The 26,194-nt window shown below is 44.6% G+C and overlaps 1 protein-coding gene across 1 annotated transcript; it reads right to left on the reverse strand.

Annotated features, from left to right (window-relative positions):
• Positions 1-4,703: 4,703 nt before the first annotated feature.
• LOC143768906 (microtubule-associated serine/threonine-protein kinase 4-like) lies at positions 4,704-22,471 on the reverse strand. Its single transcript, XM_077257519.1, has 16 exons — positions 22,222-22,471; positions 21,878-21,970; positions 21,403-21,496; positions 20,388-20,455; positions 17,809-17,894; positions 17,354-17,562; positions 16,960-17,098; positions 16,727-16,859; positions 16,413-16,578; positions 16,157-16,258; positions 15,800-15,922; positions 15,536-15,645; positions 15,346-15,440; positions 14,925-15,013; positions 5,227-5,316; positions 4,704-5,009 (listed from the first exon to the last, which is right to left on the reverse strand). The coding sequence occupies exons 1-16, from the start codon at positions 22,429-22,431 to the stop codon at positions 4,891-4,893; spliced, it is 1,926 nt and encodes a 641-aa protein (XP_077113634.1). The 5' UTR covers positions 22,432-22,471; the 3' UTR covers positions 4,704-4,890.
• Positions 22,472-26,194: the final 3,723 nt, after the last annotated feature.

Consider the following 26,194-nt stretch of genomic DNA (forward strand, 5'->3'; position numbering starts at 1 on the left):
GGGTGGGGATCCCTGTCTCCTGCGCTTGTGCTTCAGACATATGGGAGGAGGTGGCCGGGCTAGCACCCACCAGTAGGTCAATTAAGTCTTCTTTAGTCAGTCCCTGGTAGTTCAGGCCCAGGTCTCTGGCTCTCTCCTGTAAACTGGATACAGTCCAATTTCTGTACTCACTCTGTGTGTGGTTCTCCATTAGGTTATGCTCTGTTGATCCCACCGCTTGCCACCAGTTGTCACAGGGTCCTACTCCGGTATCACACAATCAACAGAGCGATAGATGAGTGAAAAGATCCAAGAATCTTTATTTAGACAAAAACACGAAAGGTCCAGATATACGATCCACCACACAAAGGATAAAAAAAATCCAGAACACAAATGCAGTTCAGTAACATGATAAAAGTCCAACACCCCAGCACAGAGGATAAAATATGGTCCATATGCTTCCCCTTCTCTCTGACGTGCTGTGTTCACTTCTTAGTTCCAAACAAGACTGATCTGTGTCTCACCTTCCTGATATTTTAAGTCTCCCTCCTCATTCACAGGTCAGGAGGGGGAAGGTCGCAGGGGCTCATTGTCTCAACAAGCTAGGTCAACATGTCATTAGCATATTAGCAAACAACATTATTCACTGACACTGTGGAGAGATAATGGTACAGGAATGTGGGGAGAATATCAGATGGCATATAACAACTCAACACCATGAAAACAAGCAAAACAGAAATATACACAAAATGATACCCACATAGCATATCACACCATCACATGGCCATTATACAGTATGGAGCATTATGTGTGGCCATTATACAGTATGGGGCACTGTGAGGCCATTATACAGTATGGAGCATCATGTGGAGCCATTATACAGTAAGGAGCATCATGTGTGGCCATTATAATAATAATAATAATAATTTTATTTATATAGCGCCAACATATTCCGCAGCGCTTTACAACTTATAGAGGGGACTTATACAGACAACAGACATTACAGAATAACAGAAATCACAGTTCAAAACAGATACCAGGAGGAATGAGGGCCCTGCTGCTTGCAAGCTTACAATCTATGAGGAAAAGGGGAGACACAAGAGGTGGATGGTAACAATTGCTTTAGTTATTTGGACCAGCCATAGTGTAAGGCTCGGGTGATTATACAGTACATTATACAGTATGGAGCATCATGTGTGGCCATTATACAGTATGCAGCATCATGTGGGCCCATTATACTGTATGGAGCATCACGTGGGGCCAGTACACTGTACGCAGCATCATTTGGGGCCATTATACAGTATGGAGCATCATGAGTGGCCATTATACAGTATGGAGCATCATGTGCGGCCATTATACAGTATGGAGCGTCATGTGTGGCCATTATACAGTATGGAGCATAACGTGGGGCCAGTACACTGAACGCAGCATCATTTGGGGCCATTATACAGTATGGAGCATCATGTGGGGCCATTATACAGTATGGAGCATCATGTGTGGCCATTATACAGTATGGAGCACTGTGTGGCCATATTTTTTTGTTTATAATTATTGTTTACGAAACATTGTGATCAGAAGTGCTAAATGGGTGTGGTTGGGGCATGACTAGTTGTGAAATGGGTGTGGTCAGAGGTGTGGCCTAAAATTTGCCACGGCTGCAGCGGTTGAACCGGCGGTATGTCTGCCCATGGAAGAATGGTAGAGGATCCCCAAATCCAGGTGTGAATAACTTGTTGCATCATTCCCAAGAAGGCTCATGACTATACTAGCTCAAAAGGTGCTTCTACTCAATACTGAGCAAAGGGTCTGAATACTTATGACCATGTGATATTTTGGTTTTCTTTTTTAATAAACTGGCAAAAATTACTAGATTTCTGTTTTTTTTTCAGTCAAGATGCGGTTCAGGCAAAAAAAGAGAAAAAAGCCAGCTCACCGATAGATGTAAGAGGCACGGAACTTCGTCCTGACACGACGTAGTGGAATCCCAAAACAGAGAAAAGTTGTTCCAGCTTCTTGATAAAATTTAGTTTTTAATCCAACATATTAAAATCAAAAGGACACACTCCTGGGACAATGCCATAACACATGTGAAGAGAGCTACGCGTTTCGACCTGACGGTCTTTGTCACAGCTGTGACAAAGACCGTCAGGTCGAAACGCGTAGCTCTCTTCACATGTGTTATGGCATTGTCCCAGGAGTGTGTCCTTTTGATTTTAATATGTTGGATTAAAAACTAAATTTTATCAAGAAGCTGGAACAACTTTTCTCTGTTTTAAGATGCGGTTCAGAGTGTACATTAATGTGAGAAAAAAATGAACTTTTTTGAATTTACCAAATGGCTGCAATGAAACAAAGAGTGAAAAATTTATGTATGTTTGTATGTATGTATTTATGTAAATTATGTATCTATGTATGAACGAGTTTCTCTCTAGAGATTAAATGACATTGCCACTCTAAGGATGAGTGCACAGTGTTTTTGAGCAAAGCACTTGAAATTCTTTTCCCATTTATTTGTATTGTAAAACGGCCTATTGTTCATATGTTTAGTCTTTAAATTGTTTTTTTCTGCATCCGGATTTGAGAAACGACTAGTGGGAGGAGAAAAAAAAAATGAGCCTCACTTTTTTAAAGCATCTCCAGGCAGAAAATTCTGTAAACTAGGTACAGTTCAAACAAAAGGCTGCAAAAGAGACTCCAAGAAAACTTCTTTCCAAATTACTTTGAAAATTCTTCAAAACTACCTAAGAAAATGAACTGCTCCAAAAGAAAAAAAAGTTTCTTGAAGCACTTTCCACTACAAAACAATTTGTACTTAAGAGCTCCAAAAACCAAAAAAGTCTTGCCCCGATTTACCAATTGTGGTTTTTGTAAGTCACTTTTCTTTTTGGATTTCTGCTTTTCTCTTGTGTTTTGTGTCCAATTCATCAAAATGACACATGTAAATCATGAATCTTGAGCAAAATCCCAAATTGTCTTTTAGTGCCAAAAGTTGCCATTCTTTGAAATGACACAAAAAAATGTAGTAAAATAACTGGCATACACAAAATGACTCCAGTGGGGGACTGGAGTACAGGGGAGATAAATTTGGAGACTTTTTGAAAAATTTGCATTTTACAAATCTGTCTACAACAGGGGAAAAAGCCGCATTGACGCTAAAGTCAGGGAATGATCTAAACCACAAACACAACTTGAAAAACTATGTAAATCGTTTGACAAACGTCAATTGAGAATAACACCAAAAGTAACAGAAATGCAACGATGAATCGGCCCCCTGTGCTCACTCAACCTTAAACGGGTCACAATCACTGGTCCTCGTCTCCACTCTTGTTCTGGGTTTTAACCCCTTCACCCCCGGAGCTTTTTCCGTTTTTCCGTTTTCGTTTTTCGCTCCCCTCCTTCCCAGAGCCATAACTTTTTTATTTTTCCGTCAATTTGGCCATGTGAGGGCTTATTTTTTGCGGGACGAGTTGTACTTTTGAACGACATCATTGGTTTTAGCATGTCGTGTACTAGAAAACGGGAAAAAAATTCCAAGTGCAGTGAAATTGCAAAAAAAGTGCAATCCCACACTTGTTTTTTGCTTGCCTATTTTGCTAGGTTCACTAAATGCTAAAACTGACCTGCCATTATGATTCTCCAGGTCACTACGAGTTCATAGACACCTAACATGACTAGGTTATTTTTCACCTAAGTGGTGAAAAAAAATTCCAAACTTTGCAAAAAACAAAACAAAACAAAATTGCGCCATTTTCCGATACTCGTAGCGTCTCCATTTTTCGTGATCTGGGGTCAGGTGAGGGCTTATTTTTTGCGTGCCGAGCTGGCGTTTTTAATGATAGCATTTTGGTGTAGATACGTTCTTTTGATCGCCCGTTATTGCATTTTAATGCAATGTCGTGGCGACCAAAAAAACGTAAATCTGGCGTTTCGAATTTTTTTCTCATTACGCCATTTAGCGATCAGGTTAATGCTTTTTTTTAATTGATAGATCGGGCGATTCTGAACGCGGCGATACCAAATATGTGTAGGTTTTTGGTTTTTTTTATTGATTTATTTTGATTGGGGCGAAAGGGGGGTGATTTAAACTTTTATGTTTTTATTATTTTTTTCACATTTTTAAAAACTTTTTTTTTTTACTTTTGCCATGCTTCTATAGCCTCCATGGGAGGCTAGAAGCAGGCACAGCCCGATCGGCTCTGCTACATAACAGCGATCATCAGATCGCTGTTATGTAGCTAAAATGCAGGTGTGCTGTGAGCGCCGACCACAGGGGGGCGCTCACAGCCACCGGCAATCAGTAACCATAGAGGTCTCAAGGACCTCTATGGTTACAATGGAGGAGCATCGCCGACCCCCGATCATGTGACAGGGGTCGGCGATGCGCTCATATCCGGCCGCACGGCCGGATGCGGTAGTTAAATGCCGCTGTCTGCGCTTGACAGCGGCATTTAACTAGTTAATAGCGGCGGGTGATCGCGATTTCACCCGCCGCTATTGCGCGCACATGTCAGCTGTAAAAAACAGCTGACATGTCGCGACTTTGATGTGCGCTCACCGCCGGAGCGCACATCAAAGCGGGGGTCCCGACATGTGACGTACTATACCGTCACATGTCGGGAAGGGGTTAAGGGATAATGGAAGACATGGAACCGACATTTTGAATATCATTGATATGCCATAAATGTTAGTAATATTCTATTAAATGCAAAGAAACATTACATATACAACTTTAGTTTTTTAATAAGAATTGCATGGAAGAATTAATAGATGTTCTTGGAGGGGCCATTCTGCAGTTGTTTCTTGCTGGTCAGAAGGCCACTGGTAGATGGCACAAGTCCTCCCACACAGGTACAGCCATGATGGGGGAGTTGCTGTACTTCCTTCAGGGCGCTACATGTGGAGGTTTTCTTCCTATGAGATGTTTCTTGCACCACAACGGCAGCCTGCAAAAATGCAACATCGTCCAATGGTGCGAGCAGCCCTGGAAAATCCACGCCGGCAGGATGATATCACCCGGCGGAAGATGGAACCTACAAGGGAACATATAAAACTGATGTAAGTAATGGGAATCCATATTGGAGGATACTGGTCTGGGACAGGGCAGTACAGGGATCTTATCCACACAGAGGTACGGGATCATTGTCAGCCATCATACATGTGACAATCCCACCACTGACAGAAAACACCTGCTTCACATGAATTCTGCTCACTGACCTCATCCAACATGGAGCCCATTGTCACACTTACCTCTTCTACTTTCCACCTCTTCTACTTTCTCAGTTTTTGGTTTCTTCCTCAGTTTTAATACAGATTTTCTGCTCTTCTTATCTGGAAATTCTTATAAGAAAGTAAGAAAAACATGTTAATTATAAAGTCCTAATACATTAGCTTTCTATCTATATGTAGTAGAACTATCTTATTCTTATCCCTGTAGTCCGGGCTTTCTGGCATTTCACCAGCACAGACTATGGCATATGTACATGACACCACCTGAGGGTTTGGGCATCAGATTGCCATGTGACCTGATTAATATGAACTCTCCTTGTGCAGAGTGAGATGCCTGACACAGCAAGAAGGAAAGTGAAAATGTTACAGGTCTTCAGGATAAAATCATCTAATTTACTCCAATATTAGACTAAAACTCCATCATTAGAAGGAGTCCACCGACAGGATAAAATCCACCAGGTAGATGTACTTCTGGCATTAAATATCACGTTGGTTGCACAATAAGAAAGGCAGGGCCGCCATCAGGGCATGACAGCCATGACTGGCGTATGGGGCCCGGTGAGCAGAGGGGGCCCGCATCGGGCCCCGTCTAATCTGCTCACCGGGCCCCCACCTGCCGGCGCTGCGGGCCCCCCACCTGCCGGCGCTGCGGGCCCCCCCCTGCCGGCGCTGCGGGCCTGCGGGACACTATTGACGTGCGGGCAAATGCCCGCACGTCAATAGTTAACAGCCGCCGCCAACCAGTCGGAGGCTGGCAGCTGACTTGAGCGGCCGCAGTGCGCAGTCGCACTTCGCCGGCGTCTGACGTCATTGTCAGCCGCCGGCGAGTGCGTCCTTCACCTGCGTGGAGGAAGTGAGGTTCCCCGCCGCAGGAGCATGGCAAGGTAAGAACTCGTTTGTTTTTTTTTTTAGAGCGGCGATCCCAGGGGGGTGGGGCCCGGGGCCCGGGGCAGAACGCTGGACATGCTGGGGCCCGGGGCAGAACGCTGGACACGCTGGGGCAGAAAGCTGGACACGGGCAGTATGCTAGACACAGGGGGCAGAGATGCTGGACACAGGGGGCAGAGATGCTGGACACAGGGGGCAGAGATGCTGGACACAGGGGGCAGAGATGCTGGACACAGGGGGCAGAGATGCTGGACACAGGGGGCAGAATGCTGGACACAGGGGGCAGAATGCTGGACAAAGGGGCAGAGATGCTGGACACGGGGCAGAATGCTGGACACAGGGGGCAGAATGCTGGACACGGGGCAGAATGCTGGACACAGGGGGCAGAATGCTGGACACAGGGGGCAGAATGCTGGACAAAGGGGCAGAGATGCTGGACACAGGGGCAGAGATGCTGGACACAGGGGCAGAGATGCTGGACACAGGGGCAGAGATGCTGGACACGGGCAGAGATGCTGGACACAGGGGCTGAGATGCTGGACACAGGGGCTATTGTCATGTTCCCAATGGCAGGGAATTAAACACATAACACGGGCAAAAACAGGACGAGCTCTAGGGTGATGGAACCTGAGCTGACCGCGATCCTGAACCTCAACACTCAACTAACAGTAGCCGGGGAACGTTCCTGGGGGGACTCTAGACGTCTCGCGCCAGCCAGAGATCTAGCTACCCCTATCAGAAGAATCACAGACCTATCTTGCCTCCAGAGAAATATTCCCACAGAAATAGCAGCCCCCCACATATAATGACAGTGAAATGAGAGGAAGGCACAAACGTAGTTATGAAGACAGATTCAGCAAAATGAGGCCCGCTTAAGCAAGATAGCAGAGGATACAAAAGGTGAACTGCGCGGTCAGCTTAAAACCCTTCAAAATACCATCCTGAAATTACTTGAACTCATGTGCCAACTCATGGTACATGAGTGGTAATTTCAGCCCACTAGAGCAACCAGCAGCAGAGAATTACATATCTGCAAGCTGGACTAAAAACATGAAAGCAAACATGAAACAGGGAAATCCAGACTTAGCTTGTCTTGAAGGCCTAGGAGCAGGTAGCAAAGGTAACAGAGACACACTGATACATTGATAGCCGGCAAGGGAATGACAGGAAAGCCAGGTTAAATAGGAAACACCCAGCCTCTGATGGACAGGTGGAAACCAGAGACCGCAACCCACCAAAGTCACCCAGTACCAGCTGTAACCACCAGAGGGAGCCCAAAAACAGAATCCACAACAGTACCCCCCCTTGAGGAGGGGTCACCGAACCCTCACGAGAACCCCCAGGGCGATCAGGATGAGCTCTATGGAAGGCACGGACCAAATCAGTCGCATGAACATCAGAGGCGACCACCCAGGAATTATCCTCCTGACCATAACCCTTCCACTTAACCAAATACTGGAGTTTACGTCTGGAAACACGAGAATCCAAGATCTTCTCAACAACATACTCCAATTCTCCCTCCACCAGCACCGGAGCAGGAGGCTCAACCGAAGGAACAACGGGCACCTCATACCTCCGCAATAACGACCGATGGAACACATTATGAATAGCAAACGATGCTGGGAGATCCAAACGAAAAGATACAGGGTTAAGAATCTCCAAGATCTTATAAGGACCGATGAACCGAGGCTTGAACTTAGGAGAAGAGACCTTCATAGGGACAAAACGAGAAGACAACCACACCAAGTCCCCAACAAGAAGTCGGGGACCCACGCGGCGACGGCGATTAGCAAACTGCTGAGTCTTCTCCTGAGACAACTTCAAATTGTCCACCACCTGATTCCAAATCTGATGTAGCCTGTCCACCACCACGTCCACTCCAGGACAATCCGAAGGCTCCACCTGACCAGAGGAAAAACGAGGATGAAACCCCGAATTACAAAAGAAAGGAGAAACCAAAGTAGCAGAACTAGCCCGATTATTAAGGGCAAATTCGGCCAGTGGCAAAAAGGCAACCCAGTCATCTTGATCAGCAGAAACAAAACACCTTAAATAAGTTTCCAAGGTCTGATTAGTTCGCTCCGTCTGGCCATTCGTCTGAGGATGGAATGCAGACGAGAAAGACAAATCAATGCCCATCTTAGCACAAAACGTCCGCCAAAATCTAGACACAAACTGGGATCCCCTGTCAGAAACGATATTCTCCGGAATCCCATGCAAACGAACCACGTTCTGAAAAAATAAAGGGACCAACTCAGAGGAGGAAGGCAACTTAGGCAAGGGTACCAAATGAACCATCTTAGAAAAGCGGTCACACACAACCCAGATAACGGACATTTTCTGTGAGACAGGGAGATCTGAAATAAAATCCATGGAAATGTGCGTCCAAGGCCTCTTCGGGATAGGCAAGGATAACAACAACCCACTGGCCCGAGAACAGCAAGGCTTAGCCCGAGCACACACTTCACAAGACTGCACAAAGGTGCGCACATCCCTTGACAAGGAAGGCCACCAAAAAGACCTGGCCACCAAGTCTCTAGTACCAAATATTCCAGGATGACCAGCCAACACAGAAGAATGGACCTCAGAGATGACTCTACTGGTCCAATCATCCGGAACAAACAGTCTTTCTGGTGGACAACGATCAGGTTTATCCGCCTGAAACTCCTGCAATGCACGTCGCAAGTCTGGGGAGATGGCGGACAATATTACCCCATCCCTAAGGATACCAGTAGGCCCAGAGTCTCCAGGAGAGTCAGGCACAAAACTCCTGGAAAGAGCATCTGCCTTCACATTCTTTGAACCTGGCAGGTATGAAACCACAAAATTGAAACGAGAAAAAAACAACGACCAACGAGCCTGTCTAGGATTCAGACGCCTGGCAGACTCAAGGTAAATCAGATTTTTGTGATCAGTCAAGACCACCACACGATGTCTAGCACCTTCAAGCCAATGACGCCACTCCTCAAATGCCCACTTCATGGCCAAAAGCTCCCGATTACCCACATCATAATTGCGCTCGGCGGGCGAGAATTTTCTAGAAAAGAACGCACATGGCTTCATCACCGAGCCATCGGAACTTCTCTGTGACAAAACCGCCCCCGCTCCAATCTCGGAAGCATCAACCTCAACCTGAAAAGGAAGTGAAACATCTGGTTGACATAACACAGGAGCAGAAGAAAACCGGCGCTTAAGTTCCTGAAAGGCCTCCACAGCCGTAGGAGACCAATTAGCAACATCAGCACCCTTTTTAGTCAAATCAGTCAAAGGTTTAACAACACTGGAAAAATTAGTAATGAACCGACGATAAAAATTAGCAAAACCCAAGAACTTCTGAAGACTCTTAACAGATGTAGGTTGTGTCCAGTCACAAATCGCCTGAACCTTGACGGGATCCATCTCAATAGTAGAAGGAGAAAAAATGTACCCCAAAAAAGAAATCTTCTGGACTCCGAAGAGACATTTTGAGCCCTTCACAAACAGAGAATTGGCCCGCAGGACTTGAAACACCTTCCTGACCTGTAGAACATGAGACTCCCAGTCATCAGAAAACACCAAAATATCATCCAAATACACAATCATAAACTTATCCAGATATTCACGGAAAATATTGTGCATAAAGGACTGAAAGACTGAAGGAGCATTAGAAAGTCCAAAAGGCATTACCAAATACTCAAAATGGCCCTCAGGCGTATTAAATGCGGTTTTCCACTCATCACCCTGCTTTATCCGCACAAGATTATACGCACCGCGAAGATCTATCTTAGTGAACCACCTAGCCCCCTTAATGCGAGCAAACAAATCAGTCAATAATGGCAATGGATACTGATATTTGACTGTAATCTTATTCAGAAGGCGATAATCTATACAAGGCCTCAGGGAACCATCTTTTTTTGCCACGAAAAAAAAACCTGCTCCCAGAGGGGACGAAGATGGACGAATATGTCCCTTTTCCAAGGACTCCTTAATATAATTCCGCATAGCAGTATGCTCTGGCACTGACAGATTAAATAAACGACCCTTAGGGAACTTACTGCCAGGAATTAATTCTATAGCACAGTCACAATCCCTATGAGGAGGGAGCGAATTAAGCTTAGGCTCCTCAAAAACATCCCGATAGTCAGACAAAAACGCAGGGACCTCAGAAGGAGTAGATGAAGCGATTGAAATCAGAGGTGCATCATCATGAACCCCCTGACATCCCCAGCTTAACACAGACATTGTTTTCCAATCCAGGACTGGATTATGAGTTTGTAACCATGGCAGCCCAAGCACTAGTACATCATGTAAATTATACAGTACAAGGAAGCGAATCACCTCCTGATGAACGGGAGTCATGTGCATGGTCACTTGTGTCCAGTACTGCGGTTTATTCATAGCCAATGGTGTAGAGTCAATTCCCTTCAAAGGAATAGGAACTTCCAGAGGCTCCAGACTAAAACCGCAGCGTTTGGCAAATGACCAGCGCCCGAATCCACATAGGCATCGACGGAAATGGATGACAGTGAACAAATCAGAGTTACAGACAAAATGAACTTAGACTGCAGAGTACTAATGGCAAAAGATTTATCAACCTTTTTTGTGCGTTTAGAGCATGCTGATATAACATGAGCTGAATCACCACAATAAAAACACAATCCATTTTTCCGCCTATAATTTTGCCGTTCACTTCTGGACTGAATTCTATCACATTGCATAGTCTCAGGTGCCTGTTCAGAAGACACCGCCAACTGGTGGCCATAACCATAGACTCATTCAGACCTGTAGGCGCAGGGAACCCCACCATAATATCCTTAATGGCCTCAGAAAGACCATCTCTGAAGTTTGCAGCCAGGGCGCACTCATTCCACTGAGTAAGCACCGACCATTTCCGAAATTTTTGACAATATACTTCCGCTTCATCATGCCCCTGAGAGAGGGCTAATAAAGCCTTTTCAGCCTGAATCTCCAGGTTAGGTTCCTCATAGAGCAATCCCAGTGCCAGAAAAAACACATCCACACTGAGCAATGCAGGATCCCCTGGTGCCAATGCAAATGCCCAATTCTGAGGGTCGCCCCGCAGGAAAGATATTACAATCTTGACCTGCTGAGCAGGGTCTCCAGAGGAGCGAGATTTCAAAGAAAGAAACAATTTGCAATTGTTCCTGAAATTCAGGAAGGTAGATCTATCTCCAGAAAAAAACTCTGGAATAGGAATTCTAGGTTCAGATATAGGAGTGTGAACAACAAAATCCTGTATGTTTTGAACTTTTGCAGCAAGATTATTCAGGCTGGAAGCCAAACTCTGGACATCCATGTTAAACAGCTAAGGTCAGAGCCATTCAAGGGTTAAGAGGAGGTAAGAAGCAGCTAGACAGCAATTAAGGGCTAGGCAGCAAAACTCTGAGGAAAAAAAAAAAAAAAATTTCCCTTCAACACTTCTTTTTCTCCTGCTTCAGCCCAAACAATTAACACTTTGTGGGCCGGCTATACTGTCATGTTCCCAATGGCAGGGAATTAAACACATAACACGGGCAAAAACAGGACGAGCTCTAGGGTGATGGAACCTGAGCTGACCGCGATCCTGAACCTCAACACTCAACTAACAGCAGCCGGGGAACGTTCCTGGGGGGACTCTAGACGTCTCGCGCCAGCCGGAGATCTAGCTACCCCTATCAGAAGAATCACAGACCTATCTTGCCTCCAGAGAAATATTCCCACAGAAATAGCAGCCCCCCACATATAATGACGGTGAAATGAGAGGAAGGCACAAACGTAGTTATGAAGACAGATTCAGCAAAATGAGGCCCGCTTAAGCTAGATAGCAGAGGATACAAAAGGTGAACTGCGCGGTCAGCTTAAAACCCTTCAAAATACCATCCTGAAATTACTTGAACTCATGTGCCAACTCATGGTACATGAGTGGTAATTTCAGCCCACTAGAGCAACCAGCAGCAGAGAATTACATATCTGCAAGCTGGACTAAAAACATGAAAGCAAACATGAAACAGGGAAATCCAGACTTAGCTTGTCTTGAAGGCCTAGGAGCAGGTAGCAAAGGTAACAGAGACACACTGATACATTGATAGCCGGCAAGGGAATGACAGGAAAGCCAGGTTAAATAGGAAACACCCAGCCTCTGATGGACAGGTGGAAACCAGAGACCGCAACCCACCAAAGTCACCCAGTACCAGCTGTAACCACCAGAGGGAGCCCAAAAACAGAATCCACAACAGGCTATGAATGATGCTGGACACAGGGGCTATGATGCTGAACACAGGGGCAGAATGGAGATATGGGGTATGATGAAAGACATGGGGGCATGACTGGAGACAGATGGGGAAGGATTGGAGACACAGGAGGCATGATTGGAGACACTGGGGGCAGAATTGGAGACAGATTGTGCAGGATCATGGGGCAGGATGGATACGATGGAGACAGATGGGGCAGGATGGGGAGATCATATGGGGCAGGATGGATACTCATGAGGGCAGGATGGGAGAACATATGGCTGACGCCAGGAATGAGACACACGGGGGCCAGGATGGGGAATATTATTACCATAGGGACTAATTAAGGGATATTATTACTGCAGTGATGTATTTATTTTTTGAGGACACTGTTTTACATGAGGGGGCGGTCCTGTTACTGTGTAGAGTGACACTATGTCGCCTCTTTTTCTTTATGCGGTGTAATGTAGAAGTTGGGAAAAATTAAGTAATGTGTTCTACAAGCGGAGCTCGAGATAACTGTGTTATTTCCTGCAGAAACGAGTCCTGGCTGGAAGACATGATGGCGGTCTGTGCTGGATGAAAGATGAAGGACTTCACCTAGAGACGTCACTGGTAAGTCAGTGTTACCTATACACTGACACTATACACTGTATACTATATACAGAGCTCCTGTGTATAATTTCACTAGTGATCACTGTATTATCTGTACACAGACACTGCATACTAAGTACAGATCTCCTGTGTATAATGGCACTTATGGTGATAGTGTGGTGCTTTTTTTTAAATTACTGATCAGAATTGTAGTATTCAGTAACTATGTGGTGGTAATATGTGGTCTGGACATGGTGTTGCGGTATTTGTTCCTTGTATGTGATATTATTCGATCACTGTGGTGGTAATATGCGGTCTGGTCATGGTGTAGCGGTATTTGTCCCTTGTATGTGATATTATTCGATCACTGTGGTGGTAATATGTCATCTGGTCATGGTGTAGCGGTATTTGTTCTTTTTATGTGATATTATTGGTCATTTTAAAAATTGAAAAATAAATAAAAATATACCTAAATTGTATTGCATATTTTAACAAATATTTAATAGGTTACAGCAGAGTAGGGCCTCACCAAAAGAGTCTACCGTGTTATGGTGGCGGCTTACAAAATCTTTTGGCGAAAACAAAAGCTGCCAGCTATATGTGTGATCTGGTGATGGGAACTGTTAGGGTATGTGTCCACGTTAAGTAAACACTGCGTGTTTGACGCTGCGTGGGGCCACAGCGTCAAACACGCAGCGTCCAGATGTTCCAGCATAGTGAAGGGGATTTTATGAAATCCCGTCTCCACTATGCGTGGTAACACGCACCCGGCGGGCCTGCGACTCCTTACATGCGGCGCTTCTTTTAAGATCGCAGCATGTCCGTGTTCCTTGCGGCAGCTGCACCGCCGCAAGCTATAACACAGGGCCCTATGTGTGTGGTGCGATGATCCCGGATGTGTGCAATGAACACATCCGGCATCATCGCGTCACAGTAGGGGGTGGGGCTTAGCGCCGAGCGGGTTTGCCGCTCCGACGCAACCGCCGGCCATCCTGAAGGTGGACACGTACCCTCAATGTGTGATTGGTGAGAAGTGGAGTTTTTCCAAGAGAGAGCGGTGGGACTGTGGACAGTTTGAGGGGTGGAGCGTGGAGGCGGGGCTGGGGTGGAGCCTGGGCGGAGTCTCAAGGGGGCCCCGAAAATGTTGCCAGTATGGGGCCCCGAAATTTCTAGTGGCAGCCCTGAAGAAAGGTAAAATTAGGATAGGTGACCACCGGAGTGATATGTCAGATAACAGCAGGACCGGACACATCTCATCTGCTGGGAATCTTCCTGACTGCACACTGCACACCTACATCTACTGGCACTGCATGCGTCATAGAAAGAATGAATGGTCGGCCCCGTGGTGGGAACATCAAGGCATTTACTGGAGAGAGATGCTTTCTGGATGTTCAGACTAGATACCATTTTTCCCAATGGAATGAACTTACAAAGGGAACTAATGTTTAATTCCTGGCTCCACAACGTTCCCTTCCATATAATTATCTGAAATTCACTGTTACAATAGATGTGAATTGTTACTGGTTTTGGTTTTGCCTTGTCCCCTCTTGCTATGGATTACACATCAGCACTGTGGGTTGTGTTGAGCTATGGCTTACATCCGCGTGGCATGGCTGACATGTCAGTGTAAGACGTCTTATAGGCCAGAGGAGCATTGCATGGCCTATAAGACTCCTCACGCTGGCATGTCACTCTCCACAAGGGGACACGTTACCCCTTAGATCTCTTATTCCTATGGTATTATTTGTAGCATGCCACAGTGTTCTCATATAATCAATTGCATAAAACCTGAATGTAACTATAAAAGCATAAAGAGGTTTCATGTGGGCCCATATCAACCAAAGACAAAGTATTCTGGATCAGTTTGGCTCAGAACTGTGTGATTCCTTTTAACGGACACCAAAAAAGAGAGAATTTCTACACACTGAAGTACAAAAACGTAGTGAACTTCTGAGGCTCCTCGTACATATTCACATTGCACTGTTTGGCCATAGGCTATAACAGGATGTGCTATAGACCTGTACATACCTGACTGTGTGTATGAGGATGAAGGGCTGTCTCTAGCAGTGACATGCTGATTGTCTCCATTAGTCCCAGTAGCAGAAGATTCTTTCTGTCTGTTTGGTAGAATAAAAACAAATAAATTACATGTAAAAACAATATAAAATGGAAAGACACCAGTCTATGTGGTCAATTATCATAACATGGAGGGGATACCCTGCTCAGGACCCTCTTCTATTAACAAGAATGGAGAACCACTAAATGTTATGGCCCACAGTGACTGGAAATAAATGACTGGTCATCAGAGTAATCACAAACCAGAGCCACAGTGATCAGCAATTATGGGGGTGGTGGCTGCTGGATTTGGTGTTGTGTGGACTTGTGTCTTGTATTTGGTGCTCTGATCACATCATTATTGTGAGGGCTAGTTCTGAAATAATCTACTCACATTTCTGAGTGTTGTGCTCTGTTCTCTATGGGAGAATGCACTGGAGACTCCTTGACATCCTCATTATTCATCACCCTAGTATTGGGGGTACATAGCTAAAACACAGATAAAGATAAAATGTAAAATAATTATCTTTTTGAACTATTTTTTTCATTGTAGGTTTTACAGACTTATTGGGTCTCATACTTACATTAACAAGCCTTTGAGAAGATGATACAAAGTTGTGGCTCTCTAGCCAGCCATTTTCCTCACTTGTGTCCCCATCACTTGAGTCCGTATGTTTGTGCCTCTTAAAGCGAGCTACAAAGTGCAAGTAATATCAGAGATTATTAGTATTAAAAAAATCACTTACAGTCACCATGTTACCACTAATAATGATGGGAAATTATTATAACATAAAATGAAAGATAAGACAAACAGAAGCTTGATCCAGATGACGTCTTACTCTACTTACTCTCAAAGTGGCTGGTGTCCACATCTGAAACCAGATGAGGAATATACAGTGGCTTCTGGCTTAGAAGGTTGGAAAAGTCTAAGTTACACAGGAACGGATGACTCTTAATCTCATTTGCTCCTCCTGGAAAATGAAAACAAGAAAAAATGTGATACAGACATTATCAGAGAGACTGCTACACATCTGTATAGCTTAAGTTAATCTGCAAATGTAGCAGAGCCGATGTGAAACAAATATACTGAAAGTGATAGCATGAAGAATGGAGAAGAAGACAATGAGGAAAAGATGAGAATCTCAGTGCTGATCCACATGAACGTGATCTATAATAACTTATTATAATAATATTATATACATTACTTGTCCCAAATCTTTGTGCTGGACTTTTTCTGAGCAGCCCAGTGATGATGTTCTGAGCATTGAGTGGAGGAATGATATGGTACAATTGCCAAAATATATTATCTATTAAGAAAGGAAAAAAAATTACAGAAAATAAAATCTCTTCATTTATTGTAATATACTTTTGCTTAATACAAGTAACTAAACCAAAGAACCAATCAAATCAGCTGAAACAAATAACAAGGACCTGCCATAGAATTGTGTTTACTTTACTTACCCCTGAGAATGCTCTCATTGACCTCAAATATAGAATTCCCACGAAATGGTACAAATCCTAAAATAAATTCATGCAGGATGATTCCTACTGACCACCAGTCAACTGGTCTTCCATAGCCTTTCATACGTAGGACTTCTGGGGCTTTGTAATAAGCGGTGCCAAACATCTGGAAACCAACAGAAGGTGGAGATGAGGATTAATAATTATAATTGTGGCAAATAACATTAGTGGAAATGTTTTGTAGATGAGAAAATATCAGAGAAGCTGAAATAAAAGAGATCTCTAAAGAATAAGGTCCTGTTAGTAATGCTGACCTCGTCATCACAGAACTCTGTGGTGATGTCCTTCATTAGAGCCGTGTAGATGTCAGATGTAGGCCTCATGAGGCCTATTTTTGAAAGCCCAAAATCAGTGACTTTAATATGTCCAGTTGATGTTATCAGCAGACTGTGAAAGAAAAGACGGCGTTAGCCCCAAGTAATAACTCATAGACTGTATAATAAACTCTAAATCTCTCCCCCTGTATTATACTACAGGGGTCACTTACTTCTCAGGCTTCAGGTCTCTGTGCAGCACACCATAGCTATGCAGGTATTCCACTGCGAGAACCGTTTCTGCAATGTACATACGGGCCAAGGGTACAGGTAAAGGACCACTGAGCTTCAAAAGCCGGGCACAGTCTCCTCCTACAGGATGAAGAAAACATGACAGGTGAGGGTTTGTTACACTGTAAATCACTCAGGATAAATGAAAATAAGACATTGAGATAGGATGTAAAACATAGAGATATACTATATAAAGAGGAGTGTATATTATGAAAACTAATAGTGATTGCAGTGTGGACATGGAAGCGTGGTCCATGTGACACATTCTGATTATCAATAAGGTGCTAGGAGTTCAGCAGATATGGGCTGGATATAGATATGATGTATATGTCCTACCTGCTACATACTCCATGACCATACACAGATGAGACTTAGTTGGAAAGGAGCAGAACATGGAGACCACAAAGGGACAATCAGCGAATAATAGGATGTCCCTCTCTTGAAAGGCCCGGGCAACTTGCTGTGGCTTCTTCAGGTTCTGCTTGTCCTGTTTCTTCATAGCAAATACCTGGTTGGTGTCTTTATGTCGCACTAAATGGATGGCCCTGGAGAAGAGGAACATCCATGATATATAATGAATCCTTATTAACAGGCTGTTTATACACAACATCAAAAAATCTTTTGTACTATTGGTTAACAGGTTGATATTAGAAAACCATTTAGTATTACATACTGTAAGAAAACACTACATAAATGATCACCTATGGGAGGTTCTCATCCATGTCATATCCTAGCTGACTATATAGTGACAGTAATGTGGGTAATGTATATAATGCCAACATAAAACTCACCCATATGCTCCACTGGTGATCAGTTTGATTGATTTATAGTCGCTTTTACACGGCTTTCTCTCCGGGTTCAATGATCTGGTCAAGGCCTTTGAAAAGAATAAGAAATGTCTTTATTTTAAACATAAAAGCTGCAGAAAATCAGAGCTTCCGATGCATAAACCTGTCCCTTCTATCTTATGTCCCCACTGATTATAATGCAGCAAATACAGAGGACATAATACAAGCGGATATAGAGGAACTCATACAAGTAGATGCAGAGGACATGATACAAGTAGATGTAGGGAACCTGATACAAGTAGATGTAGAGTACCTGATACAAGCTGAGTTAGAGGAACTGATACAAGTAGATGTAGAGGACCTCATACAAGTAGATGTAGAGAACTTGATACAAGTAGATGTAGAGTACGTGATACAAGCTGATATAGAGGACCTGATACAAGTAGATGTAGAGAACCTGATACAAGTAGATGTAGAGAACCTGATACAAGTAGATGTAGAGAGAGTGATACAAGTAGATGTAGAGAACCTGATACAAAAGTAGATGTAGAGAAAGTGATACAAGTACATGTAGAGAACCTGATACAAGTAGATGTAGAGAAAGTGATACAAGTAAATGTAGAGAAAGTGATACAAGTAGATGTAGAGAAAGTGATACAAGTAGATGTAGACAACCTGATACAAGTAGATGTAGAAAAAGTGATACAAGTAGATGTAGAGAACCTAATACAAGTAGATGTAGAGAAAGTGATACAAGTAGATGTAGAGAACCTGATACAAGCAGCTGTAGAGAACCTGATACAAGCTGATATAGAGGACCTGATACAAGTAGATGTAGAGAACCTGATACAATTAGATGTAGAGAACCCGATACAAGGAGATGTAGAGAAAGTGATACAAGTAGATGTAGAGAACCTGATACAAGCAGCTGTAGAGAACCTAATACAAGCAGCTGTAGAGAACCTGATACAAGCTGATATAGAGGACCTGATCCAAGTAGATGTAGAGAACCTGATACAAGTAGATGTAGAGAACCTGATACAAGTAGATGTAGAGAACCTGACACAAGCAACTGTAGAGAACCTGACACAAGCAGCTGTAGAGGAGCTTAAACAAGAAGATGTAGAGGACCTGATACAAGCTGTTATAGAGGACCTGATACAAGCAGCTGTAGAGGACCTGATACAAACAGCTGTAGAGGAGCTTAAACAAGAAGATGTAGAGGACCTGATACAAGCAGCTGTAGAGAACCTGATACAAACAGCTGTAGAGAACCTGATACAAGCTGATATAGAGGACCTGATACAAGTAGATGTAGAGAACCTGATACAAGTAGATGTAGAGAACCTGATACAAGTAGATGTAGAGAACCTGACACAAGCAACTGTAGAGAACCTGACACAAGCAGCTGTAGAGGAGCTTAAACAAGAAGATGTAGAGGACCTGATACAAGCAGCTGTAGAGAACCTGATACAAGTAGATGTAGAGAACCTGATACAAGTAGATGTAGAGAAAGTGATACAAGTACATGTAGAGGACCTCATACAAGTAGATGTAGAGAACCTGATACAAGCAGCTGTAAATAACCTGATACAAGCTGTTATAGAGCACCTGATACAAGCAGCTGTAAAGGACCTGATACAACAGCTGTAGAGGAGCTTAAACAAGAAGATGTAGAGGACCTGATACAAGCAGCTGTAGAGAACCTGATACAAGCAGATGTAGAGAACCTGATACAAGCAGATATAGAGGACCCCATACAAGCAGATGTAGAGGACCTTATACAAGCAGATGTAGAGGACCTCATAAAAGCAGCTGCAGAGAACATGATACAAGCAGATGTGGAGAACCTGATACCAGCAGACGTAGAGGACCTCATACAAGCAGATGTCGAGGACCTCATACACGCAGATGTAGAGGACCTCATACAAGCAGATGTAGTGGACCTGATACAAGCAAATGTAGAGGACCTGATACTAGCAGATGTAGAGGACCTGATACAAGCAGATGTAGAGAACCTGATACAAGCAGATGTAGAGGACCTCATACAAGCAGATGTAAAGGACCTCATACAAGCAGATGTAGAGGCCCTCATACAAGCAGATGTAGAGGATCTGATACTAGCAGATGTAGAGGACCTCATACAAGCAGATGTAGAGGACCTCATACAAGCAGATGCAGAGGATCTGATACTAGCAGATGTAGAGGACCTCATACAAGCAGATGTAGAGGACCTCATACAAGCAGATGTAGAGGACCTAATACAAGCAGATGCAGAAGACCTCATACAAGCGGATGTAGAGGACCTCATACAAGCAGATGTAGTGGACCTGCCTGATGCAGGACCCTCCACAGACATTGTGGAATTATAGGGGAAATCCTCCATACACATATATGATTGCACAGCAGGAGGTATAAGGGATATCACACAGATGAGACAGTAATAAACCTGCTATCATCACACACAATAGGTATGATCTACTCAAGAATAGAGACATTCCATCATCTTATGGTGTATAATATTGGATGTATTTCACACCCCGTTATCTGATGATATACAGACGTCTCTCCCTGATACTTACACTGGCAGATTTGTGGATCTTTGGTGTCTCATATTTTCCATGATCAGTATTTCCCGACACAGTTATTTCTAAAATAATGAAGAGACATCGTGTATTAGACTACACCAATACTTAATACATTATACATAAAATATAACAAATTCATATAAAAAGCCCACAAGACTGCACCTCTGTATTAACCTTGAGTATATAGATATTCTGCTGTCACTGTATATATTTACGGCACGTCCATAGACCGTAGTCACAACCTTATATACGCGATAAAGGGTAAGGCGTCATTCAGTCGTCAGTTTGGTCAAAGATTCATCAGGTTTTATCACAGATGAGAAACAAAATGACGGTTTCTCCACCTTCTATCTGTCAGTCAGTTAAAAGCAGATAGCATATGGATGGGATCCGAAAACTGAAGAATTTTTCACTGAAATGTTCAAAGACAAATTTTTGGAAAGGTGATATATATTGGAGTTACGGACCTGAGTGCAAACATGGATCCTCCCTATCCATAAAATGTAGAAAACTGCAAAAAATGCACTCCAAACAGCATTAATATGCTATAAAACACTTTATACTGTATGCAATTTCTTTCAGTACAATTTCAATAATGTAATATTTTGTATATTATCATATACCGATGAAATGTCCTTAATCCTTGTTTGGCAATTTTGAACATTCTCTTTTGGCACAAAGCACATGGATGACATCCGGGACCTATCAGATTTATTCACTGAGCATACACTTGCATTGCTGACTTGTAGCCAACATTTGGATCAATATTGAGCAAGTCTCTGCAATTTTGCACAGACCACGCGGTCAGAGAAAAAAGTCTTACGTGAACAGTCCCATAGACTGTCATAGGTACATACAAGTGATATCCGGGAAAAGAACATGAAAAACTGTATGTGAAAAACTGTATGTGAAAAACTGACGTGTGAATGATGCCTAAGTCTCCACATTCTCTGGTGTCTCCATAATCTTGAGATACTGTATGTGTAAGAATATTAGATGATCGGCTTACCTTCTATCAGATCACTGTTTAGCTCCCGCTGACGGGTCTTAGGGTCCAGGATATTTAGGTTTTCCTCCTTCTCAGAGTCACCTTTTGATGCTCCCTGATGGTTAAATGTACAATTAATATAACATTTCACAAATACTTATTTACCATATACATAAAACAGAAAGGACTGAACCTGATTTACTGGATAATGTCAGTATTGGATGGACTGTACACGGCTGCTCCCTCCAGTAAATCCACATTAATATATAAGGGACTTGTGATGATGAAGCGAGACAGAGGCGCAAATGCAAACTCCACCACTGAGTACAGGCTGTCCTCACAGATGATGGAGACACAGGCTGCCATAAAATATCCTGTGTCTGCCTGGTGCGCATAGGGAGGCTCCAAATTCATAAATCTGACCTTCTGCTAAATGACTGGTAATCTGGAGAAGATCAGACAAGGACATAACATATAGAAGATGGTGGATCCTTACCGGGCCTTCCAGTATGTACTCCAGTACATATAGGACATTTTGGGCCAGTTGTTTGAAAAAGGCCAATTCTCCACTTTGAGATTTTTCTTCAGCCTGTATAGATGAAAACAAAAAGGAAAATCAAAAGATCAGAAAGTGCCGAGTGGAGGCGGCATTTTGTGCCACCATTTCACTCCTGCTATTTGCAGCTACAATTACTACATATCTGGGATAATTTGTAGAGGTTATACTGTATATTATAATGATGGAGACCGAATGAAAAAAATGATGTAAATAAACTCGTCTTCTATTATTGTTATTCATTATTATTTTTATAAGTTTTATGCAGATTGTCTGCCACTTACCTGATCTACTAATGTCCAGATGTTCATCTGTAAATGCTGAAGATATTTTAAGTCTATACAACCTTGGTGGTATTTGGTCAGGCAGTCTTTTGCTAGCTCCATAACCAGCCGGTATGTGAAGCTGATAACGCCATCGGGCAGGGGTAGCACGAAGTCAGGGGTGTAGGTGTCAACAATTCCCTGGAGCAGTGCCAAACCCTGTAGTGACATTTTAAACAAATCCAAGAGCTGTCAGGATACCTCTATCTATATAGCCAATCACTGACAACAAGGACACCTAGGCTGGAAACACGAGTATAGTAGAGCTGGTTAATTGTGATGTCATGGAATCATGTGATGTCATAATGGAATCCTGCGGTGTCATCTTAGGGGAGCATCTTACCTTAAAAGGAAGTGTCCTAGCAACACTTAAAGGGCCACTGTCACCCCCTCCAGCCGTTATAAACTAAAAGAGCCACCTTGTGCAGCAGTAATGCTGCATTCTAACAAGGTGGCTCTTTTAGTTTTTGGTGCATGTATTCCCAAAATAAAGCGTTTTATAACTTCTCCAAAATACCTGTCTTTCGCCAGGGAGGCAGGTCCTCACCCCCCTGCTTGAAACGCCACACTGCCGTCACTCAAACCTTCAGGGGCGCCGGGCGCCGCCCCCTCCGCGCTGTTTTCACATGAAAGCCAGCGCCTGCGCTGTGTAGTACTGTCTGGTGCAGGCGCAGTGAGCTCTGGACGTCTGACGTCACAGCCAGGCTTGCAGACTGCGCCTGTGCGGCCAGTACTACACAGCGCAGGCGCCGGCTTTCTTGCGAAAACAGCGTGGAGGGGGCGGTGCCCGGCGCCCCTGAAGATTTGAGTGACTGCAGTGTGGCGTTTCAAGCAGGGAGGTGAGGACCTGCCTCCCTGGCGAAAGACAGGTATTTTGGAGAAGTTATAAAACGCTTTATTTTGGGAATACATGCACCAAAAACTAAAAGAGCCACCTTGTTAGAATGCAGCATTACTGCTGCACAAGGTGGCTCTTTTAGTTTATAACGGCTGGAAGGGGTGACAGTGGCCCTTTAAGGTAGTAATGTAAGAGGGTGGTGCTGTTATGGACAGTAAGGAACACGCTGTCACTTTAAGAGGCTGCACCCCCTTTTCTGGCGTGATGGAATGTTCTGCTTCTCCCCTGCAATAATCGTCTTAATGAACCAGTCTGTGCAGAGTGCAGGTGTGGAGCTGGAGCAGCGTGTGTGAACTGAGGCTGCTGCACAGAGGACTTTTGTGCTGATAGCTGAAAGAGAGAAGAACTGTGCCCTGATATAGCTGCAGGAGAGCTACGAAGATACAGAGAAAGGGATTTACAGTTACCAGGAGCATCCCTAGGATCCAGAAGCAAGGAGAAGACCACGCTTCACAGAGCTGACAGAAAGCTGTGCGCACCACCATATTAGACTGCTGGGGGGCCCCCTGGGACTGGACCTGATTCCCCAACATCACTGTGAGTCTGTTCCTGTTTAGTGCACCTGTTAGGGCCTAGTGTAGGCTTCAATAGTCAGTACACGGGAGCCGTGTGGCCTGCTTAGTAAAGGCCAGGGAGCTTATACGTAGAGTAGCATCCTCACTTGTTTATTGTTTAAATTTGCTTGTTAGACATATTTTGAGTCTGCAATAGTTGTAGCACCTTGCTGTTTTACTGAAAAGTTAAAGTTCATAACTCTTGTAAATTGTCTGTTGCCATTGTATACCCCTGTTTGCATCTTCCTCATTCCCTTCATTCCTTGCCTTCCAATAAATCTACCCTTTGTTGTTTGCACCTCATCTTGTGTACAGTAGTCTTCCTGCACCGTGGTGGTCCCCAGGCCATCGCTTCAAGTGGCGCTGCGAGCAGGGTACTGTCACCAAGATGGAGGCAGCAGACAGCAATGGCGGGAATGCTAATGTTAATGGAGATGCTGTGGGCATTGGTGGAACCCCTGCAAGGACACTGCCTATGGGCACCATATTTAGTGTGCTACCAAAGTTTGACGGCAAGAATATGCCACTGTCCGACTGGGTGTCCCAGCTGCAAAGCACCCTGAAGATTTATAACATCAGCCCAGACCTTGAAGTGGACATTGCGTTAACTGCCCTAGAGGGAGAATCCTGTAGAAACATCTGCCTACAACCAGAACTCACCTGCAGTACCCTGAAGGAGCTAGTGAAGTTCCTGGAAGAGATCTACGGCGAGACTGCTAGCGCCGGACACCTTCGCGCCAAATTTTTCTCTAGGCTGCAGCAGGAAGAAGAAGGGATATCTCAGTATGCAACAGCACTGCAAGAAGTGTTAGCAGAGGTGTAGAGAAAGGAGGCGGATGGATTTGGCGGCATGGGCTTTAAAGACCGGATACTCCGAGAGCAATTTATTCTGAGACTGCACAGCACATCCTTGAGGCGAGCACTGTCAGAACGGGTCCGGGCAGATCCGGCTCTTACGTTTCGTCAAATCCTGGCAGAAACAGTGGCCCGAAGTAAAGAAGAGAGCTATGCGTCTGGGGTGATGCGTGTCCAGGGCGCCAATACCAGAGGGGACCCAAACCATCAGGAGGTGCTGGTCCAGGTGGTGCAAGACTTGCAGCGGTCCCTTGTCAATGTGCAAGAGAAATTGACCCAGATGGAGCGAAGAGTGGGGGAACTACAACAGTCTGACCCACCGTACTCATGCAACCATTCTTCAGCCCGACCGATAAGGGATCAGTGGGAGCAAGCCCCCTCCCGTCAGGCATCGGAAGCACGAGGACAAGCTCGAGGTACCCCTCAGCGAGGAGGAGGCATCCAATGCTGGGAATATGGAAGACGGAGGCACCTTGCCAGAGACTGTCGGAACTATACTCAAGGCCAGCGGAAGCCGCCGATAAACTACCAACCCCCGCAGTAGTGCGGCACTCTGCGGGGGAGGCGAGAAGAGAGGCCGCTCCATATCATAATGAACACTTGATTGCTGGGAGCCCCATCCTACATGCTGAATTCGAAGGAGTTCTAGTGGATTGTCTGATAGATACCGGGTCACAAGTGACAATGATGCCAGAAGCATATTTCAAGCAGCATTTCCAGGACCTGGCCAAGCCAGAAAAAGAGACATTGATCCGGTTGTTTGCTGCCAACCAACAACCGATCCCGGTCACAGGGGTTGTGTGGATGAATATTCGAATCTGTGGGCAAGAAGTTGGGAGAAAAGGGATCCTGCTAGTCCCTGAGCCTATCAAGGAGGATGTGCCTGTAGTACTGGGAATGAATGTCCTACGTGAACTCGATTAGATTATGTTTACCAAACGGGGACCTGGATATTGGAAGAAGGCTACTACACATAAGCCTACCCAAGAAGCCCTTCAACGACTGATCGGCGTCAGTGGGACGCAAAAGAGTGTGCCATCTTATCAGACGGTAGGGGTCATCAGGGCTCCTGGTAAAGAACCTGTAATCCTACCTCCCGAGCGAGAAACTATAGTATACCTTCCAGTTGGGACTCACCGCAACCTTGACGGGTTGGAAGTGGTTGTTCAGGCTGTGGTAGGTGGAGGAGTGGACCAAGAAGTCATGATAGCTCGTACGATAGCTGTGGTTCAGCGAGGACATGTCCCCATAAGAGCTTTGAATGTGGGCCCCGGGGAGGTCACCTTGCCACGAGGGACAGATCTGGCCCTGGTGTACCTACATAAGGGTGAAGTGGTGAGTCAGAAGGAGATGTCTTTATCACCGAAAGAAGGCGCGGGGTGGACCCTAGCAGTTACTGCGGAGGACGAAGAGATGCCATCCCCGGAGTGGAGTGGACGGGTCATCCTTGATCAAATGGAAGTGGATGTGAAGGCTCTGGGTCCTGAGCGTGTGCAAGCAATAGAAACTATGCTGTGGGAAAATCAGGCCGTATTCGCCCGTCACGCCAAAGATTTCGGCTGTACTGAAGCCATCATGCATGAGATACCGACTGGGGAAGCTCGTCCAATTCGAGAACGATACCGGC

The sequence above is a fragment of the Ranitomeya variabilis genome, chromosome 4 (assembly GCF_051348905.1).
Source record: "Ranitomeya variabilis isolate aRanVar5 chromosome 4, aRanVar5.hap1, whole genome shotgun sequence".
NCBI classification, from domain to species: Eukaryota; Metazoa; Chordata; class Amphibia; order Anura; family Dendrobatidae; genus Ranitomeya; species Ranitomeya variabilis.